General features: G+C 44.3%; 1 protein-coding gene across 1 annotated transcript in view; it reads right to left on the reverse strand.

Annotated features, from left to right (window-relative positions):
• Positions 1-4,996: 4,996 nt before the first annotated feature.
• Positions 4,997-21,650, reverse strand: part of LOC137424414 (lysine-specific demethylase 5C) — a 192,450-nt gene continuing 175,796 nt past the window's right edge. The window contains exons 27-28 of the mRNA XM_068111843.2: positions 12,844-13,007; positions 4,997-5,808 (exon numbers count right to left, since the gene is read on the reverse strand). Of these exons, the coding sequence (XP_067967944.2) occupies positions 5,593-5,808; positions 12,844-13,007 (380 nt within the window). The 3' untranslated portion in view covers positions 4,997-5,592. The remainder of the gene's footprint in view (positions 5,809-12,843; positions 13,008-21,650) is intronic.

Consider the following 21,650-nt stretch of genomic DNA (forward strand, 5'->3'; position numbering starts at 1 on the left):
TAGGATGTGGAAGAACATGGCGCAAACTGTTGGTGTGATAAAAGGACAACAGTGTAAGATGCACAGAATGGGAGATTGGAAAAAAGAGACCGACTAGGCCGAGGGCGACTGGTAACCTAATTCGACATCCGATTCTGGTCGATGCTAATTGGGGTTTACAAACACTTATGCTGACACTCATTAAGATATAACTGATGAATAATTAACCCCTCATTACCGCCTTCGTCTCCCCAAGGCCATTTTCATGACGACCCCATGGAAGTCTCCAATATAAGTACAAACCGAGCTCGAGTTTGTTTAACTTACAAAATCCAACAATTAAAGTGGGTAAACCATTGTCTGTTTTGTTCATGGTTTTGATGACGTCACAACTCCACTGTAGTTACAACCTTTCATTACCTGATTTGTTCATGTTTGTGTAAAACGAATCAACGGCATTGTAGTCGCATTGTAGTTATACTGTAGTCACATTGTAGTTACTAGGGCATGCCCGTACTATATATATATCTAAAATTATATCCCCCCCCTCTATTTACATGAAATGGTTTGGTCCAAAGCGAACGGCTTGCGAGTACGGTGACAATCCCCCCCCTCTATTTACATGAAATGGTTTGGTCCAAAGCGAACGGCTTGCGAGTACGGTGTTTTTTATCGGACCCGTGGAATTATAGATAGTAGTTTTAATTAGTTTTAAAACATAGTTTAACGGCAACATAGTTTTCCAACGTGAAATAAATGAATACGCTCTCAAATGTGCCGTCCGAGGCAGAGTCTGTTCGCCACGTTCGGCACACGTGATAGCTCGCTGCTCTCTGATTGGTTGAATCGTTTTTTGGACATAGCTCGGTAACTACTTGTCCGATTAATATGAAACCTTGAAAAGGCACATCCTCGGGTCCCCAGCAATATACCTGGCAAGTTTAAAGTATATCGGACCCGTGGTTGTCGAGAAACAGCGGTCACAGACATACAAACATACAAACATACACACAGAGATTACTGGAATTATAGATAGATACTGTAGTAACATTGTAGTTATACTGTAGTCACATTGTAGTTATACTGTAGTCGTAGTGTAGTCGCATTGTAGTTATACTGCAGTCACATTGCAGTTATACTGTAGTAACATTGTAGTTATACTGTAGTCGTAGTGTAGTCACATTGTAGTTATACTGTAGTCACACTGTCGTCACATTGTAGTTATACTGTAGTCACATTGTAGTTATACTGTAGTCACATTGTAGTCATACTGTCGTCACATTGTAGTCGAGTCACGCTGTAGTCGTATCGTGCTTGTTTTTTTTATGTGATTTGCAAATTGGATCAGTCAAGGAAAGCTGTGTTTAGCAGTAACCATGGTAACATTACCATGGGAAATCCTGTTCATTGAAGACCTTGTTTATATAGCGATATCGGTCATGTCTTCCAACATTTTGTTTTCTATCTGTAACGTTTTCAAGTTGCTCGATTTTCATTATCTGAATACATCGATGATAATTCTGTAGTAACATTGTAGTCGTACTGGGAGTATCCATACAGAGTATTTCATGTTGCAGACACAACTTGTTTAAGCTGTAGCGTGGAATTGTGTTCGGCAGGTTGAATGACTTGGCTTTGCTCATCAGAGATGCTGTGATCAAGACGATCGGCGAAATGCAGGTGCGTCTCGTCTCACCTCACATCCTTCCAAATGGTCACTGAGAATTTTGAGGGTTGATCAATATAAACATAGCCGCACAAAAGGCAGCAATCAGGTGAACTGAACTCAGGTTGGGAGAGGTATAAAACACATGGACACTGCAAGGACTTCCAGGAAAGAAGTTGGTATTTCAGAAAAGTGGATCTGGGGTGAATTAACGGGGGTAGAAAAGATCAAGGTTTTGGATGGGGGAAGATGGTGAACGGCTGTTTTAAAGACCTGGAGGGAGGGGTGGGATTGAAGGGAGTGGGGGAGTTTGTTCCAGAGGCGGGAGAAAAGGGGAATGAAGGAGTGAAGGTGAGCAGAGTCTTGATTTTGGCAGTTTAACCATAAGAGTTAATCATGGCAGATCTTGTGCGACCTGAAGGAATATTTGGGGGACAGAACACAAACAGAGCTGGGGTGGGGGAGGGGGGCTAGGCCGGATAGGAGTCGGAGAGGAGTTTGTTCAGACGACAGTAGAATGAGGTACCGTGAAATGGGGTGAATAGGGACACAAACTGAAAAAATGTTCGGAAACCTTTTTCGCTGAAAATTGATAACCATACTGATTTGTTGATATTTGGGTTGAAAGTGTTCTCTTGTTTTAAAAAAAAAAAAAGCAACTTATAGTCCCTATTAACCCCATATATGGGTTAAATAGGAATAAATAGGATTTTTATGGCTGTCCCTATTCACCCCGTTTTACGGGTGAATAGGGACAGTCACTTATACAATAATCAAGAAACAATCCTGAGTTTCCAACTTATTGCTAAATTGATAGCTCAGATGGATGCACATAATATGCACCCATAATATAAACCACGGTGCCAATGAAAAAAAAAATGGGATAAAAAGTTTCTCCCAACTGTCCCTATTTCTTGATTATTATTTTTTTGTTTTAGTGGCTGTCCCTATTCACCCGTAAAACGGGGTGAATAGGGACAGCCATAAAAATCCCATTTAACCCATATATGGGGTTAATAGGGACTATAAGTTGCTTTTTTTTTTAAAAACAAGAGAACACTTTCAACCCAAATATCAACAAATCAGTATGGTTATCAATTTTCAGCGAAAAAGGTTTCCAAACTTTTTTTCAGTTTGTGTCCCTATTCACCCCATTTTACGGTACACCTTTCACCATCCATGGACGTCATTAAGTTGTGGAATTTTTTGAGCTAGCACCTCGTCACTCCGCGCAAACGAAAAGTGAGGTTAAGCAACTGGTTCACCCGCTGTCTGTTTACAAATATCCGTTTATATGACCGAGGAACAACTTGATTTAAATTGAATGTTATATATTTTAACATTAATCGGAAAACGAACCTGTAGTTTAATACCCCGATCCCACGTGCAGGAGTGAGAGAGACTATATTTTACTCTGTCTGGCAGTCAAACAATTGAAAATCATTCCAAACAGGAAACTTCCTGTTTTACGATGTAGGACACCAAAAACAGGTACAAATAGCTAATGTAACGTGTTAAGTGGTATAAAAGCCACTGCAACAATGGCAGTAAACTTCCTTTGGAAAAAATTATACAAAGTTTAAAATCCTTCTTTATTAAATTTAATTATATACTTGTGCCGTGAAGAACACAAATCACCTTGTTGGCAATTTCTAAACCCTTCCGTTTAGCAGTCCTTGGCCAAAAGATTATGGCATTTTACATCACGACCAATCAAATTTGTCGCTTATAGACAGCGTAGGGTAAGGTGTTCCATGAACTCTATTTAAAAAAAAAATTAGCCGTAAAATTAAACAAAATAAAGATTTTTGGGATGAGTGGGGGATATAAATTGCCTTCCCCTGGAGAATTTTCAGGAAGAGATGAGCCCATCACCACCCCCTGGGCCAAACCCTGTTTGACATGTAAAGAATGTTTCAAAGGTCATCACACACGAACCTTGCAATAACAAGCGTTACGCCTAGGTCCCCGTCGTGAAATGATGAGTTGACAAAGTGGAAGACGCAAGGCGGCCATCTTGAATTTTGACGTGGTGACCCAATTTTCAATAGCGTTCTTCCTTATGCTGAGATACACTCACACACCAGATTAGAAGTTGGTACTTCGCTTATTTTTCAAGATATTCCGCTCACAAGGTTCAGACATACATGGCGTCAGACATACATGGCGGCCGCCATCTTTGATTTTGACGTGGGTTGCACCCACACACCAAATTAGAATTCAGTCCTTCGCTTACGTACGCACGCACGCACGGACGGACACACGGATGGAGGGGAAAACCATAGTCCCCCTTTCGCTCCGCGGTGCGACGGGGGACAAAAAGGTAAGAGCAGTATCATGTGAAGGAATAAAGCATCGTTGGGGATGAACAAATCAGGTGTTTCCAGGTGCTTCATGCATTCTCACGTTGTTAATAGCCTCGGTTGTGTCATGGTTGGAGCTGCTCTGAATCTGGAAGGTCGGTGGTTCGTACTCTGGCCGAATCGTATCAAAGACAAAATTCTGCTTTCTTCGTTGATTCTCAGCATTTGGTAAGAACAGAATACGCAAAAACCCCCGAAGATTAAAATCCATGTTGAGGAAGAAATTCCTTCTCGATTTCCCTGCTGCGTGCGGAGAGTAAAGCAATGTTCTGGGTACCAGCGAAGATGACTTTGCTGGTACCCAGAATGCATCAGTTCCATCAAGCTCAGTGGCTTTTTGTGTGAAAGTCAAGTCTGGTGTTTCGTGTTGGCGCAGGTCTTCCACGAGCTTTACACCCGATAAACCCCCAACCCTCCACAAAAAACCCAAGTAGTTCTATGGTATGAGGTATTTATTTAACCACATGACTCATTAATCAAAGGGGTGGTAACATAAGTGGTAGTATTTTATTTTTTTAAACTAACCACCATAACTTTTAGGAAAAGAAAACCAATTTGATATTCGTCATTTCCATTTTCCCCCTAAGCTGCCTCTTGAATGCTGACGTCACAATATAGAACTTGTGTGTCGGCTTGCGGAGTTACAATTGGTGACATTACGTTTTAAGATTAGAGGAGGTTGTGTCACCGAGAGCATGACACAGATCCAGGCACCGACGAAGTTCCACCATTTCCATGTAAAGGCACATATGTGTAAATAGTCATGATTTGTCATCTCACTTGCTGCACCTCTGGTCCCGCAGGTCCACACCCCGGACATCGGCGGCGAAGCTACCTCCGTTGATGTCGTGCAAAATGTCGTGCGGCTTCTGCAGGACCGGATGGCCTAAAGACTTTGGAATATGTTCCTTGTTTTGTTTGCGTGTGCCATGACATGGAAACGTACCCATAGTAACTTATGATAAATAAAGTTCATTCCATGCAGTGCAACAGCTGTTCCCTCTTTAATGTTTTAAACAGAGTGAAGTCATAAAGGCAGATTGTGTATTTTTAAAGGCAAAATCTGCACAGGTTTAGAAAACAAAGGTTTGTGAATTTGGAGTGCTCGGAAAGTCAAAGGGAGTTGAGTTTTTTTTTCTTTTTTTTCTGTTGGTCCAAAGGTCAATTTAAACCGCATAACATGCGAGTACATGCAACTTCCCTGAATACAACATCCGCCGTGTTCTCAGAAGCTACAAAAAAAACCTATTAATTTTACAATAAATACAAGTTTTCTGCAACGTGTGCAGCCGATCAAAGTATGTGCCGTGAGGCCTTCCCGGAATGCCTGTACATGCATAGCAACATCCATGTTTACAGATATGGCTCAAAACAAATTCATAACATGTACAGCTTCTAGTGTACAGCAGCTAACTCACCCTGATCCAAGTGGACAATGTCTTGACTGCAAAACAACTTTTCTGACAGAAATAAAGCAGAAGATGCAGAAATATTAAATTATTTTTTGGGGGGTTTGCTTGTTCCGACTCCTGGTCCTCGTTTGTTTGGAGTTCCGGCGCAGCAATTTTTACACCTCGAGCGACCTCACGTCTCCAGTCCTTTTTTGTCATCGCCCGCCCTTCCTGTTGCCGGTTCGACAGAGTTGCCGTAGTTTTCATTTTCCGGCTCCTCTTTGATCTTCTTTACACCTTCCTCACCGTCGCCGCATTCTTCGACGTCATCTTGACCCGAATGTGGCTTTCGCTTGTATTGCTGCTGCCTGTCCCGCGTCTTGGCCTTGGCAGCGGATGTCGAGCCAGGCTGGGCAGAACAAACGCAGGAAATAGAGTTATTTAAATCAGATCTCACGCACTCCGAAGCAATTATTATTGACCAATCATATAGTGTACATTCGTTTCACGAAGCTGCGCTGCTGGACAAAGCTAAAGGCAAGAAAACTATTAACGGCGTGTTCTAATTTCTTAGTGAGGTACCCGTGCTATCTATGGGAGAGGTATGGGAGAGGTTCATATCGGTGTTACGCACGGGTGGGAGGCCAGAAGCAAACAGACAATGCAGAAACGGCGAATGCTAAATCATGAAACCAATAAATTCCACATTCCTGTGGCACCTTCAGTCGCACGTCAGACATGGACAGCAAGTTCGTGAAGGACTTCCATGAAAAACGTACCCGTTCGTAAACAAACGGGTACATTTGTTCCTCACCCAGTCAATGGCGAATCTGCATATGCGATCCGCGAATTCACGTTTAGAAAGTAGAAACCGTCACGGCATTTCGTCATTCATTTGCGCTCGATATCTTTTTTTCATTCCAAACAGAATAACTCCAATCGCAAATTAAATAACATTAATATAAAAAATAAACTTTTAACAACATCCGTGACACAAACAAATATTTAAATCCTGATTGTGAAGTTCCGTATGGGTGGGTGAATACAATTACGAATTCAAAATCGTAATTGTATTCACCCAATTCCAATCATCAATTGATACTTCAACAAAATGATTAACACGTTTAACGATTTAACATTACGATTGAATGACCATTGTATTGGGATATTATCAAACCCGCACATTGCCGTCATCTGTCCACTCCCGCATTTGCAGCAGGTTGATAATTGTCATCAAAATCTAAACAGTATTTGTAGAATTTCAACAAAAGCCACATCACTGTTCATATCGGTAAATATTATTCCATCGTGTTTGGAAAAACTGGAAAATTTGGAAAAACAATATAGCCTATTTTACTCCCAGGGGTCCCAGGAATACCCACCCAAAATATCGTTGCAATCGGTTCAGCCGTTTTTGCGGTACCTTCGAACGGACAGACGGACATTTGGTGAATTATTATAGTAAGATGACGATATACGAACTAGGGCGACAATGGCGCGCCATCGCAAATCCCCACGTTTCCTACCAAAAGCAAAGTTGAAAGACAAAGTTCAACAAGGATTGACCCAATATCAAAATTTTGAGTTGCATTTTTTTTCCCATATAGACAGACCCATGTGACCCCAAGTCCCCACCCCCTGGGCAAGGCCAAAAATGATACTCTCTCACCTTCTTGCCATGTGGTGATCATTAATAACTACTAGGTTTGGTGAATCCAGGCTCAACTGTTTAGGAGATAACGTGGACGACAGACAGACGGAGTCGGTTACAATATCCCACGTTTTTGCAGCTCACCTGGAACGTAGTTCAGGTGAGGTATTAGCATTGCGTGGTGTCGGTGAGTGACTGAGTTGGTCATTCAGTGTGTGTAAACACTCAGATCATCTCCAAAACTACACACACAACTTCAATGAAACTTGATCACAACCTCCATCACCCGTGGTGTACTAAAGTTTGTTCATGGCATTAAAAAAATTTGGGATCTGAAGGGGTGTATGGGAGAGGTAGTGGGGATCAAAGTGAGTCCAGATTTCACTCCAACCCCTCCCCCCCCCCCCTCCCCCACAAAAAATAGGTGGTATCTTTTTTGGCCACCTGGACCAAAATTTAATTGCGTCTTTTGCATCCGAAAGGGTTTTATTTTATTTTTGTATACAAGATCGAGGTGTTGGTGTTGGCTTAGCGGTTAGGGTGCTGGCTTGGGATCCTAGGATCCTGAGTTTGAATCCCGGTCGATCACTGAATTAACACCAGGTGGGTTGACTCAGCCTGTCAACCTTCCGAGGTCGGCAAATTGAGTACTAGCTTGCTGGGATGAATGATCCCGGTGTGTACCCCGATCTAGAATAGGTACACCGTATCCCTGCGCATCGTAAGAGGCGACTAAGGGTTGGCGTCAGGAAGGGCATCCGGCCATAAAAACATTGCCTCAAACAGGGAACCATGAGGTCATGGGGCCCGCAAGGCTAACCCCCACTCTAGCGGGGGAAAATGGCTTTAAAACGATCATTCATTCATTCATCGAGGCTCGTGAAAGAGCTAAGTTTCTTCTGGAAAGAGGGTTGAAAAGTTTCTGGGAAACCTGGACTCTGATTCTGCAACTGGACCAGACAGCATCAGCTGCTTCCTGCTGCTTCCTAACATGCTGCATCAGACATGCTGCTTCCTAAAAATCCGCTCTGCTGCTCTTGCACTTCCTCTCTCTTCCCTATTCACCCTGTCATTTACCACAGGCCATCTTCCATATTCTTAGAAATCAGTCAACATCACAGTATTACATAAAAAGGTGCAAAAACTGCATCCCCTCAACTACAGACCAATTAACTTACTTCTAATCATTGGCAAGGTCATGGAATCTGTTATCACAATTGACATAAAATTATTCCTTCTCACCAACAGCCTCATCTCAGTTCATCACTTCGGATTCAGACCAGGTCACTCCACCTTCGACATGCTGCTTCTACTCTCCCAACAATGGATGGAGGCCTTCAATATCAGACATGAGATCAGGGCTGCCTCTTTGGACATATCTCAACCTTTCGATAGTCTGGCCTTGCTCTCAAAACTGTCTGCTTATGGAATCCAAGGCCAACTCCACTTGTGGATTACTGACTTCCTCTTCTCTCGTAGCCGTGTGGCACTCAAATGGACCAAATGGACATCTCCTCTCCCCAGTAAGACTGGAGTACCCCAAGGCAGGGTTCTAGGCCCCATCCTATTCCTAATCTTCATCAATGATGACACTGGCTCTCTGGAAAATCCTCTATCTCTTTGCCGATGACTCCACTCTCTGCCATGAGATTCCTCATTCTTATGACAGACAGGCAACAGCCTATTCCTTCTCTCAGACCTTGACAAAAATCACAAACTGGTCAAACACTTGGAATATGTCTTTCAATCCTAATAAATCCCACACACTCACCCTCTCTCTCCAAAAGGACCGTTCCGCAAACCCTCCCATCTACTTTCTGAACAATCCTCTCAAAGAAGTTCAGTCACTCAACCTCCTGGGTCTAACTCTCAGTCATGATCTTTCTTGGGCAAACCACATTTCAAAGTTGGCCTCCAAAGCCAGATGCTGACTGGGCATCCTCCATCTTGCAAAGTCCTTTCTTGGCACACCTGAGCTCCTATCCACCGACAAGGCTTTCATCCGCAACTTGATGGAGTACTGCTCTCCCCTCTGGGCTGGCTCCCCTGTCTCACATCTTGCTCAGCTTGTCACCACAGAAACCAAGGCTTTCAAGATCATTGGAATCTCTCACGATGAAGCTGAGTCTATGGGCCTATCACTTCGCCATCACCGACAGGTCGGTGGTCTCTGTCTTCTGCCTCATTTCTGGTCTTGCTCTGGATTCTCCGTGCTCTGACGCTCACCACCCCTCCCCCCATGTATCTGCAGGATGGATGCACGTGGTCCACCCCCAACCCCAACTCCTCGTGAAATTTCCTAAATTCAGGATCACTGCTCACCTCCACTCATTTAGTCCTCTCTTTTCACACCTGTGGAACCGCCTTCCACACTCTCTTCAATCTCATTCTTCCTTCCGGGTCTTCAAGACAGATGTTCACGACCATGTCAGGTCAACCCCCATCTAAAACAAAGATCTTTTCTATACCCAATAAACCTCCCACCACCCATCCCAATATTTTACTTATGTTTCCATCTTGTCCACTTCTTGCGTTTTCCCGTACCCCTCATCGTTACCTGCATCCCGTGCTTGCCCATCTCCATCTACTTTCTCCTTACTCCTTACTCCCTGCTGTTGGCACTTTCCCTGTCTGTTCCCTTTGCCATGTTGTGTCCTGATCTGTTCTGTCTCCTAACTCTTCCATGAGCCAAGACCATGTATAACATACAGTCACGTGAAAAAGTAAGTACACCCCATGTAAAGTTTTGATTTTTTCAACATATTTCAACATACAGCTATTTAATCTTCATTTCAACAATATTGACAGATAAAGATGATATAATATAACAAATATCATGAAACATTTACATTTTGTAGTCCATTGTATAATTTAAATAAACATAAATGCAAATTTCGTTGTGGAAAATGTAAGTACACCCCTACATTTATCACTACTTCAAATACCTAAAATTAGAATCAGGTGCACCAGCTCAGGTGCAAATGATTAGAACATCGTCAGAGAGGATCTTGGAGGAACCTGTCTTATTTAAACCTCAGACATTTAGTTTGGTTTGCTCTTTGTTGTTTAAGTGTGCGGCATCACCATGCCTAGATCAAAAGAGCTCTCTGAGGCCTTCAGAAGAAGGTTATCGATGCCTACGAGTCTGGGAAGGGATTTTAAAAGATCTCCAAACAATTTGAAATCAATCATTCGACTGTCCGGAAGATCATCTACAAGTGGAGAAGATTCCAAACAACTGCCAACTTGTTCAGGCCAGGCCGCCCCAGCAAGTTCAGCCCGAGAGCAGACCGCAAGATGCTGAAATAAGTCTCTAAGAACCCCAGAATGTCATCACGGGACCTGCAGGTAGCTCTTGCCACTGTTGATGTCAAAATGCACGAGTCTACCATTAGAAAGAGGCTGCACAAATTTGATCTACATGGGAGGTGTGCCATGAGGAAACCTTTGCTGTCCAGAAAGAACATCAGGGCAAGACTAAAGTTTGCCAATGAACACCTCAGCGAAGACCAGCACTTCTGGAGCAATGTGCTCTGGACAGATGAGTCAAAGGTAGAGCTATTTGGCCACAGTACCAGAAGACATGTTTGGCGAAAACCAAAGACAGCATTTGACCACAAGAACCTGATACCAACTGTAAAGCATGGTGGTGGAAATATTATGGTCTGGGGCAGCTTTGCTGCGTCAGGGCCTGGGCAGCTCACCATCATAGAATCCACTATGAATTCTTCATTGTACCAGAAGGTGCTTGAGGATAATGTGAGGCCATCTGTCGGAAAGTTGAAGCTCAACTGAAGGTGGACCTTGCAACATGACAATGACCCTAAACATACCGGTAAATCCACCAAGGAATGGCTGAAAAGAAAGAAATGGAGGGTTCTGGAATGGCCAAGTCAAAGCCCGGATCTAAATCCCATCGAGATGTTGTGGGGGGATTTGAAACGAGCTGTGCATGCAAGAAACCCCTCAAACATCGCACAGCTGAAAGAATTCTGCATGGATGAGTGGGCAAAAATTTCTGCCAGTCGATGTCAGAGACTGGTAGACAGTTATAAGAAACGCCTACTTGAGGTTGTTTCTGCCAAAGGGGGCACTACCACCTATTAGAGCCAAGGGTGTACTTACTTTTTCCACATGCGAAATTTGCATTTACGTTTATTTAAATTGTACAATGGACTACAAAATGTAAATGTTTCATGATATTTGTTATATTATATCACCTTTATCTATCAATATTGTTGAAATGAAGATCAAATAGCTGTATGTTGAAATATGTTGAAAAAGCTAAAACTTTACATGGGGTGTACTTACTTTTTCATGTGACTGTATATGTGCTACCAAGTATATCAATATCAAATACGAGGTCCCCGAACGGATGCAGTTGCTGTATGTGTGGCCTACTTCCAATCAGATGCCGATGATAATTTTTATTCCATTCGTTGGTCAATCTAAGTTAAGTGAAGGGTTAAAGCAGTCCTCAACACAACATCCTGGAAAGTTTCACATATGCTCCATTGGATTGTCTGGGATTCTTGTTGGCAATTCCATTACTTACAAGTATATCGTCTCCTGGGCACAGTACCTCCATTCATACCGATTCTGGAAGTATGCCATCAAAATTTCATCGAGCATCGGAATGAAGTATCGGAACAGTCAAGTGAAGTCCAAACCAAGGCCAGCAAAAGTTCTTAAAACAAGTTCCAGGAATGTCAGTACTTGCCCTTGCTGCAAAAGTCCATGAGGTCTGAATAACCATTACTGAAGATAAATGACCCTCGCCCTCGCCCCCCCCAACCACAACCGCCCCCTCCGCAATCCCCCATCAACCGTCACCCTAGCTAACAATACCAACGATCTCCCCACACCTCCACTCCACTGGGGCGGGACATCAACACGGCACGACAAGACACAAATAGCGTCCTCGGAAAGGATGACACTGGAAGATCCTGTAACATACAGCACACCGGGCCAGCCTGCGCAGGTGGGACAAGGCATTGTCAACTTTTTTTTTTCGACGGTGTCCGAGTGTGCCTGGGTGTGTCCGTGCCGTATTTCTTTTGGAGTAATATAACTGCTTTATCCATGAATACAAAATCCCTGATCAACCGTCAATTGAATGGAAAAAAACCCCCACCAATCTGTAATGAACATGTGACCGGCGTTTTAATCGTCACCACGAACATAACACCACCAACCTTCACTAACACCATGTTCATCTGAATCTCTCGCACAAGGCTCAAAACGATACTGCTCCACAATTCCCCCGAAAGCGTTTCCATCACCAATGTTGTCTCCAATAGTTTCTTCACAATCCCACTGACCAGTTCCAACACACTGGGAAACTTCAGAGTTGCTAATGATGGTGGAATTGTCCTCGACCAATGTTGCATTGTGCAAAATGTCCACCGATTTCGAACATATTGATCATTGGTGGAGAGATGAAATCCTGATCAATTGGTAATGAAAGGTGCCAATTGTCAGAACTGCCAGCTTTGGTAGATCTCGGCAATGTTGCAGGAGGGCTCTACGGTATTATGGAATTAGTTGTGAAGCGTTAAGTGGACACCTGGACCTTAAACCACTGTTTAATTGCTTATAGTAACTCCATGGCTTTGCTGAAGTGGATGGTTAGCCCATGTGTAGTGGACTCATTATCCCACAATGCCTTGCTTCAAAAATATCAATAATCTCATGGAGCGGTTAACCTCCCAACACCAGCAACGTAAACGATATTGTTGTCAGCCAAAATTAGGAAACAAAGGATTCAAAAACAAATGGCTGCCCAGTGCTCACCTGGTTGAAGTAAATCACTTGGCAAGGGGCAGGCTGCAGTGAGCGCAACATTCGCCAAAGTTGCTCCGTCTCATTAAGGGTCACTTCTAAGAGATCTCCTTCCAGAAGTACTTCTTCCAGATTCTCCAACATTTCCTTCTCTCCCAACTCACCGCTTGGCCCTGCTGCACATCCACCAAAGGCAACAATGTGAGCAAGCACAACAATACAGCCACACAATAACTTGCATACAAGAGCTGTTGGGGTTAGTCCAACAAAACATGGAAAAAGGAATCCCATACCTTTTTTGAGAAAAACGAAAATCTCGAAGAAAAATGAATTTTTTTTTTGTTTGTTTTCCGTTCCCTTTTTCCAAAGCATAAACAAGACAAAAACATAAAACTTTGGGTAACAAATAAAAATAAAACTCCTCTGCTCCTCCAACCGAAAAGACACACAGCCGTGTCATTAGTCGTTATACAGAGAATGAGGCTAAAGGAAGAGCTGAATGAGAGAGGGGTGACATTGACACAGCGATGTGGCAAAGATAGTTGGTGTACAGGTGAGGAAGGAAAAAAGGAAGGCATGGACGTCCAAGCCGCTTAAATAGGGATATACAGATATGACAAGGGAACCACGTGGGCCGAGTAGACAAGGAACATGCGAGCAGGAAGAAACAAGGATAGGACAAGGGAACTAAGTAGGCCGAGTGGACAAGGATAGGACAAGGGAAACAAGTGGGCCAAGTATAGGACAAGGGAACCAAGTAGGCCGAGTAGACAAGGAATGTGCGAGCAGGCAGAAAAGCTGACAAACAGGTTTCACCCAGGAATTCTCTCAATGGTAAATCCTTCATTGTGGAGATGGTGATGACCAACTTCCTTACTAATGCCTCCCAATATTCTTCTGCTCCAATTGGTTCATCTGATCATATGCTTATGAGAGTCAATATCTTTCTGGCTATTCTCAAAGAGCTGCCTCAACACCGGCGAGTCTGGCAGGCCGGTTTGGCTGGCACTTCGCCTCACATCTTGCACAGCTTGATGCCATGGAAGCCAAGGCCTTCAATATCTTTGGAATCTCTCACGATGAAGCTAAGTCTATGGGTCTATCACTTTCCCATTGCAGACAGGTAGTTAGTCGCTCTGTCTCTACCATCTGCCCTTTCTGAGCTTTGAACTCCCCTCTCCTCCACCCTCCCCCCAACCCACTTCTGAAGGGCGCTTGCGGTCCACCATCAATCTCATTCTGGTGAAACTCCCAAAATCCAGAATCACTGCTCACCTCCACTTATTCATTCCTCTCTTTTCCAACCTGTGGAATAAACTTCCACATTCTCTAAAATGTTGGATTCAAAACTGGTGATTGATTCAAAACTGATTCAAAACAACTTCCCTGGTGTTGGGCTAGCGGCTATGGTGCCGGCTTAGGATCCTAGGATCCTGGGTTCGAATCTCGGTCGATCGCTGAATTAACGCCAGGGGGGTTGACTCAGCCTGTCATCCTTCCGAGGTCGGCTAATTGAGTACCAGTTCACTGGTAATTCCCTGTTTGTCGTTAAAGGCGGCAAAAAGGGTTGGCGTCAGGAAGGGCATCCGGCCGTAAAACATTGCTTCAAAAATGGGGACCGAAAAACGACAACAACCACGGTTCCCGAAAAAGGCCAACCCCCACTTTGCGGGGAAAAATGGCCTCTAAAGGTGGTTTTTATTTATTTATTCTCTAAAATCTTATTCTTCCCCAAGACAGCCCCACCCAAAACCACGATCTTCTCGACCCCAGTTAACCCCCTCCCAAACCCCACCTCATTCCAAATTTCCAGTTTTTCCTTCATAAGAGTTTGCTTCTGTGTCCATCTTGTCCACCCTCTGTATCCTGCCCTACCCCTTATTCTTACCTGCTTCCCTTATTTGTCCAAATATCCGTCTATTTTGTCCCTCGGCCCGGATATTGCTTTCCTTACTCTTTCTGCTGTTCTTTTTATTATTTTGCGTCCTGATCCGTTCTGCTCTAGCTCTTCCACGAGTCCTGACCTTGTATACAAAAAAAATAACAACTGTGGGAGACTGCAGGTGGGACAGCAACATTTTATAGAGCACCGTTTTGAAGCAACAGAGATGGCTAGGCTAGATATTGTGGTTATCCAGCACGATTGAGAGAGGATACCACCCTCACGATTAAGATGAAGACACAGCCATCCCTCGAAACTGTAAGACCGTCCAACACCACTGCCCCCTCCGCAATCCCCCATCAACCATCACCCTAGCTAACAATACCCACGATCTCCCCACACCTCCCCTCCACTGGGGCGGGACATCAACACGGCATGACAAGACACAAATAGCGTCCTCGGAAAGGATGAATCTGGAAGATCCTGTAACATACAGCACACCGGGCCAGCCTGCGCAGGTGGGACAAGGCATTTTCAACTATTTTTTTTTTACGGCGGTGTCCGAGTGTGCCTGGGTGTGTCCGTGCCATATTTCTTTTGGAGTAATATAACTGCTTTATCCATGAATACAAAATCCCTGATAAACCGTCAATTGAATGGAAAAAAAACCCCACCAATCTGTAATGAACATGTGACCGGCGTTTTAATCTTCACCACAAACATAACACCACTAACCTTCACTAACACCATGCTCATCTGAATCACTCGCACAAGGCTCAAAACGATACTGCTCCACAATTCCCCCAAAAGCGTTTCCATCACCAATTTTGTCTCCAATAGTTTCTTCACAATCCCACTGATCAGTTTCAACACACTGAGAACCTTCAGAGTTGCGAGTGATGGTGGAATCAGTATCGGAATCCAAGCTCGACATGCAGCACGGTTCTCTATGTAAAACCGTCATTTGGATCAAGGTGAGTTCATTTTGTGACGTCACTAGCAAAATTGAAAATCGACAATCTCGGGCTGTTTTCGACACTTTGTGATTGGCAAAAAAAAAATCAAAAATTTTCACCCTTTAAATTAGACCATGATTAATGATTTTCAATAATTTTCAGATTAAAAAAAAAATTGTGTTTGCGTTCCCCTTTAAAAGACACCCACACTACACTGAAAGCCAGCTCATTCGTGTGATCGGCTCAGGAAAAAGTCAAGGGAGATCGTTAGTCCAAGTAGCTCCAAGCACTGGACCTCTGCTAAATTGCAGAAATAAACCGGAGGGCGAGTCACATGGTCTTCATGGAAAGATAGAGTAAACATGTTGGATGCGAAAGCAAAACAAGGCATTCCAAGTGATGGAATAATATCCGTATTTTATATGACAAGCATGTGACTGCAGTATGCCCACTATCGGTGTGAAAGTTGCTGGCAATATAGTGGTCACCTGCACAGTGATATACAGAGTATGCCAAAGAGATTGTGGATCAGGATAGGTTCCAAGACAACGCCGTGAGGAACACCTGCCTCCAAGGAAAGGGCTGGCTGAAGAAGACACCATCAATGGCTACACAAAGCTTGTGATCAGTAATTAAATAGCCCAGTCACTCACGGAGTGTAAACTGGATGCCCGTGGCAGTTTGACTCACTGATCGATCATACCTGTGCTCACACCTTTATGTACTACAGTTACTCATGCTTAATGATTATGTGGAAAGCTCCACCAGAAGGCCTTCTGGTAAGCAAAAGCAAAAAGATTCAAAAATGGAAAAAGAACAGCATACTCAAATACGAGCACACAACATCCAGCTTATCGTTCGCACGGACATGGAAGACCAAATTTCCAGGACTTTTCCAGGACAAAAAAGTTGTTTTCCAGGACTTTTAATACAAATGTTTATGTAACAAGTGACATTGGAATAAACCACGAGAATAAGAATGAAATGTTGTTTGTTTTCTGGCATTCCTTATTCCATTGAATGGCGATAGTAATACTGTATCCTCTACAGTATACTGTATTTATACACGTGTACACTAATACTGTACATGTATACCTACAGATATCTCACCTATAACCTCCTGCGTCATGTACTGGAGTGGTTTACCGGTACCACCCTCGCTCACAGTGCAAAGCATTCACTACCTCTTTGGTTGTCTGCGCATTCCTTTACTTGTGGATACTGGACTGGTTATTCATCAACGCCATCATATCTGCTCAGTGACGCCGCACACTCTCACTTCAACCAATCTTATCCAAAACCTCAACTTTCTATGTCAGACATCACTTTCCTCAACGTTTTTGCACTTGCTTCACCAATAGCAACAGTTTTCCTCTTGGGAGCCATGGTTAGAAACCACTAATAGCAAGAATAACTGACAACACAACAACATGCATTTTAAGGCCATTTTCCCTGCTAGAGCAGGGGTTAGCCTTGCGGTCCCCATGACAATCTTCTTGTTACGGATTCATCACTTCCGTTGTTGTAGTTTTCATCCACTTGAAACATTTCTGGTTCCATGTATTATTATTATCGTGGTTTGAGGGAAATGATGGTTAATGTTGTCAAAAGGTAAAAAGGTTAAGGTTTTAAATGAAACCGGAACCGGACGATGACGAAGCGGAAGGAGAGAAAGAGGGAGGAGTGAAAGAGTCGGAGAAGAAGCTGGTTACTTTGCGGTCTGCAACGAACGTTGTCGAGCAAGAGTCACGTACTTTGGATTTCCTGGGGAAAAAGGATTCCTGCGATAATGTGGTTATCGCTGTGACTGATCATCCTGCGTGTCAGGTTTGGCGTTAGATTCCGAAGAATCATCGCCGGGTCGTTGCGACTATAGAACGAGCTGTCGCGCGTCGAGCAAACTTTCCTTGCTTCGTCAACCGTTTCCACCGCTTTCAGACATATCTGTGGTGTGTGTGTGCACCGAGGCTTTTGACGATTACTTTGCGGCTCGCCGATTGTGAACAGTGAAAGTTCATACCTGGAGGGCGCCTTTGGATTTCCCAGTCGCCGTGAGTGCGCCTTTGTGCCGCTTTAACCACGTGACCCTTTTCGCCGCTTTGGCCGCGTGCGCCTTTGTGCCGTTTTGGGCGGCGTGACTGTGCCTGTCATCTGAACGAGATTCTGGTTTCGATTCGACATCGTTCCGTTGATCACTGGAGGGGATCAACTCTGAGCTCGAAGACGGGAATATAGAGACATTGGGGAATGTTATTTTCCACTCACTTGGGGCACAGTGAGTTACCTTATGCATGCTAGCTGATGGTACCATCATAGGAGATATATTGATTGTACTCTTCTTTTTTTTTTGTATACTGAATCGAGGCTCGTGAAAGAGCTGACATTTACTTCACAAACAAATCAACCAGACAAACAAAATATATAAAAAGAGGGAGTGGAAGACAAGATGGGGAGAGAAGGGGAAGCACACAAACACTTGAGAGCACACAACATTTGAGAGCAGGGAGATGTGTGGGAGGGAGAGGGCTTGGGGGGAGGAGGCGTGGGAAGGGGGGGGGGGAGCGGGGTGGGAGAAGTATAAAACACAAGGACACCAAGGACTTCCAGGACAGAAGTTGGTATTTCAAAAAAGTGGAATTGGGGTGAAATTAGCGGGGGTAGAAAAGATGAAGGTTTTGGATGGGGGAAGATAAGAGATGGTGGTGAACAGTTGTTTTAAAGACCTGGAGGGTGGAGTGGGATTGAAGAGAGTGAGGGAGTTTGTTCCAGAGGTGGGAGAAAAGAGGAATGAAGGAGTGAAGGTGAGCAGAGAGTCTTGATTTTGGCAGTTTAACCATAAGAGGGTTGCAGGCAGATCTTGTGCGACCTGTAGGAATATTTGCGGGACAGAGCCCAGAGAGAGCTGGGGGGGCAAGGCCGGAGAGGAGTCGGTAGAAGACGGAAAGACCACCAACCTGCCTGCGTTGAATGAGTGAGAGGCCCTTGGAGTTAGCTTCATCGCGGGAGATTCCAATGATTCTGAATGCTTTGGTTTCAACAGCGTGAAGACAAGCTAGGTGTGAGGCAGGTGCACCGGCCCAGAGGGGAGAGCAGTATTCCATTGAGCTGTGGATGAAAGCCTTGTATGTGGTGCGGAGCTCAGGTGTGCCAAGGAAGGACTTCGCACGACGGAGGATGCCCAGTCGGCGACTGGCTTTGGAGGCCAGATTTGAAATGTGGTTTTCCCAGGAAAGATCATGGCAGATAGTGAAACCCAAAAGCTTGAGTGACAGAACTTCTTGGAGAGGATTGTTCAGAAAGTGGATGGGAGGGTTGTCCAGTCGGTCTTTTCGGAGAGACATCGTAAGAGTGTGAGATTTGTCAGGATTGAAAGACATGTTCCACTTGTTTGCACAGTCTGTGATTTTGTCCAGGTCTGCAGAGAGTGAGGAGGCTGCAGACTGCCGATCTGAGGGATGAAGAATGGAGCGACAGAGAGTAGAGTCATCAGCAAAGAGATGGAGAGGATTTTCAAGAGAGTCAGAGAGATCATTGATGAAGACCAGAAAAATTCTTGATTCCTATTATTGCTGTACTGTTATTCTTGTGTGATTTTTAATACAATATTTGTTTGTATTATTGGTGTTTGTATTATTTGCAATTGGTGTGGTTTCACCATTGATTTTTGACACAGGATAACATATTTTTCTGCCGTGACTCCTTTCGGGGCTCGGAGGTACACTGTGACCAGGGGGTCGGGGAGGAGCACGTAACAGAAATTGGGGGCTCGTCAAATTGTCTCGGGGCTCGAAATTGGGTTTTCGTCCGGGATTAAATTCCTTGATAATTCGTCTGGGATAGAATTCCCTAGCATTCCCAAATTTGGATTTTTTTCCCCAACATTCCCAAATGTTTCAAAAAAAAAAAGAAAATTGGAAAAAAATTTGTGTGAATGTTAACAGGTGTTAACTGATAGTCGCCATGGTGTTTGACGCAGGAAAGAATGCGGCATCCCCTAATGAGGCACAGTTCAAAGCATTAAAAAAATCGGAACTCTTGATATTGGCCAGACATTTTAACTTGGAGGTCCGAGTTAGTATGAAGAAGGCAGAGATGCAGACATTGGTGGTAGAATCTCTGGTGGGACAGGGCACATGGACAGAAGTAGCCTTGGATTGGTTACCCGAGGAAAAAGAAAATGTGGAGCTCCGGAAACTGGAGATGCAACTGCAGAGCCAGGAAAGGTTAAAAGCAGAGGAAAGGGAGGCAGAAAAGGCAAGAGCAGAGGAAAAAGCAGAGGAAAGGAGAGCTGCAAGAGAACTCGAGGAGAGAAGAGCAGCACAGGAACGAGAACTCGAGGAAAGAAGAGCAGAGGAAAGGAGAACTGAAAGGGAACTCGAAGAAAGAAGAGAAAAGGAAAGAGCAGAGGAAAGAAGAGCCGAAAGGGAGTTAAAGGAACGTGACATGGAGTGTCAGAGGGAACTTATACTCAAGGAGCTGCAAATAATGGAAGAACGGGGAGAGGTAACATCCATGCCGGCTAGTTCGACAACTAGTCAGAACACCTGGGTGTTGGTAGGCATGTGAGGCTGGTTCCACCCTTCAATGAAAAGGAGGTAGCCAAGTTTTTTTTTACACTTTGAGAAAGTGGCTCAAATGCTAAAATGGCCTGGGGAGTCCTGGACTATGTTAGTGCAAAGTGTTCTAGTGGGTAACGCTCAAGATATATTTTCGGCTTTACCGATTGACCAATGTGCAGATTATGAGATAGTGAAGAAAACCATTCTCAAAGCCTATGAATTGGTCCCTGAAGCTTACCGGCAAAAATTCCGGAATGCCAGGAAGAGGGAGAGTGAGACCCTTGTGGAGTTTGCCAGAATGAAGGAAACCATGTTTGATCGGTGGTGTGATTCGAACGGGGTTGGGAAAGGCTTCAAACTGTTTCGACAATTGATCTTGGTGGAGGAATTCAAACAGTGTCCACGAGAACATTAAAGTACATCTGGAGGAAAAGAAGGTACCAGAGTTGTATGAGGCAGCCACCGTGGCAGATGACTATGCCTTGACACAGGATGGGGTTCCACAAACTTAACTTCCCGTCTAGAGTTCGCCAGGGGAGTTATGGTACATCCGGTGCGGAGAACGAAGATTCATGGGGGCGGCCTAGAGATGACTGAGGACAGATCTGATACCGCGACTCTTAGGGATCAAAAGTCTACAGTTCCAAGACAGACTTATCTTCCGGGGGGCTCGAGGCAGACCACGTGTTTTTCCTCCTGGCCTACTTGCGCTTTTTGCAAGAAACCTGGACATTTGATGTCCCAATGCTATGCCCTGGAAAGGAAAAATCAGGAGCGGAGTCAGGCTAGTACAACTCCGAATGCATTGGCAAATGTGAGAAATCGTCCTTGGAGGACAGAGTCTTGTGAAGGTTCCCATGCCAAAGTTCCGGCATCTCAGAACGACCTTGTTCAAGAGGGTTACAAACCTTTTATTTCAGAGGGGTTTGTGTCACTGGATGGAGACTTGACTAACCAGAGACCAGTTAGAGTATTGAGGGACACAGGAGCACATCAATCTTTGATGCTTGAAGGCATTTTGCCATTGTCAGAGAAGACGGAAACTGGTGTTAGTGTTCGTTTATAGGGGGGTGGTGGCTATGTTAAAGCTCCACTTCATGTCATCCATTTGCAGTCTGATTTGGTGTCAGGACCGATCACCGTAGGTTTACAAGCCACTCTTCCTGTAGAGGGAGTATCTTTTGTTATCGGGAATAATTTGGCTGGTGGTCAAGTTTCGGGTAACCCGATGTTTGTTAAAAAGCCTCGTATGGAAAATAACCGCACAGTTAGAGCAGGAGATTACGGGTATCTTTCCATCCTGTACCGCGACTCATGCTATCGGTAGGAAGCACTCTGAAGAGAAGAGGAAGGTACTGACGTCACGCTTTGCACAGGCATGTCTTGTCATACCCAAAAACTGAGAGTCAGCACACACGAGTC

The sequence above is a fragment of the Myxine glutinosa genome, chromosome 4 (assembly GCF_964187855.1).
Source record: "Myxine glutinosa chromosome 4, kmMyxGlut1.1, whole genome shotgun sequence".
Lineage (NCBI taxonomy): Eukaryota > Metazoa > Chordata > Myxini > Myxiniformes > Myxinidae > Myxine > Myxine glutinosa.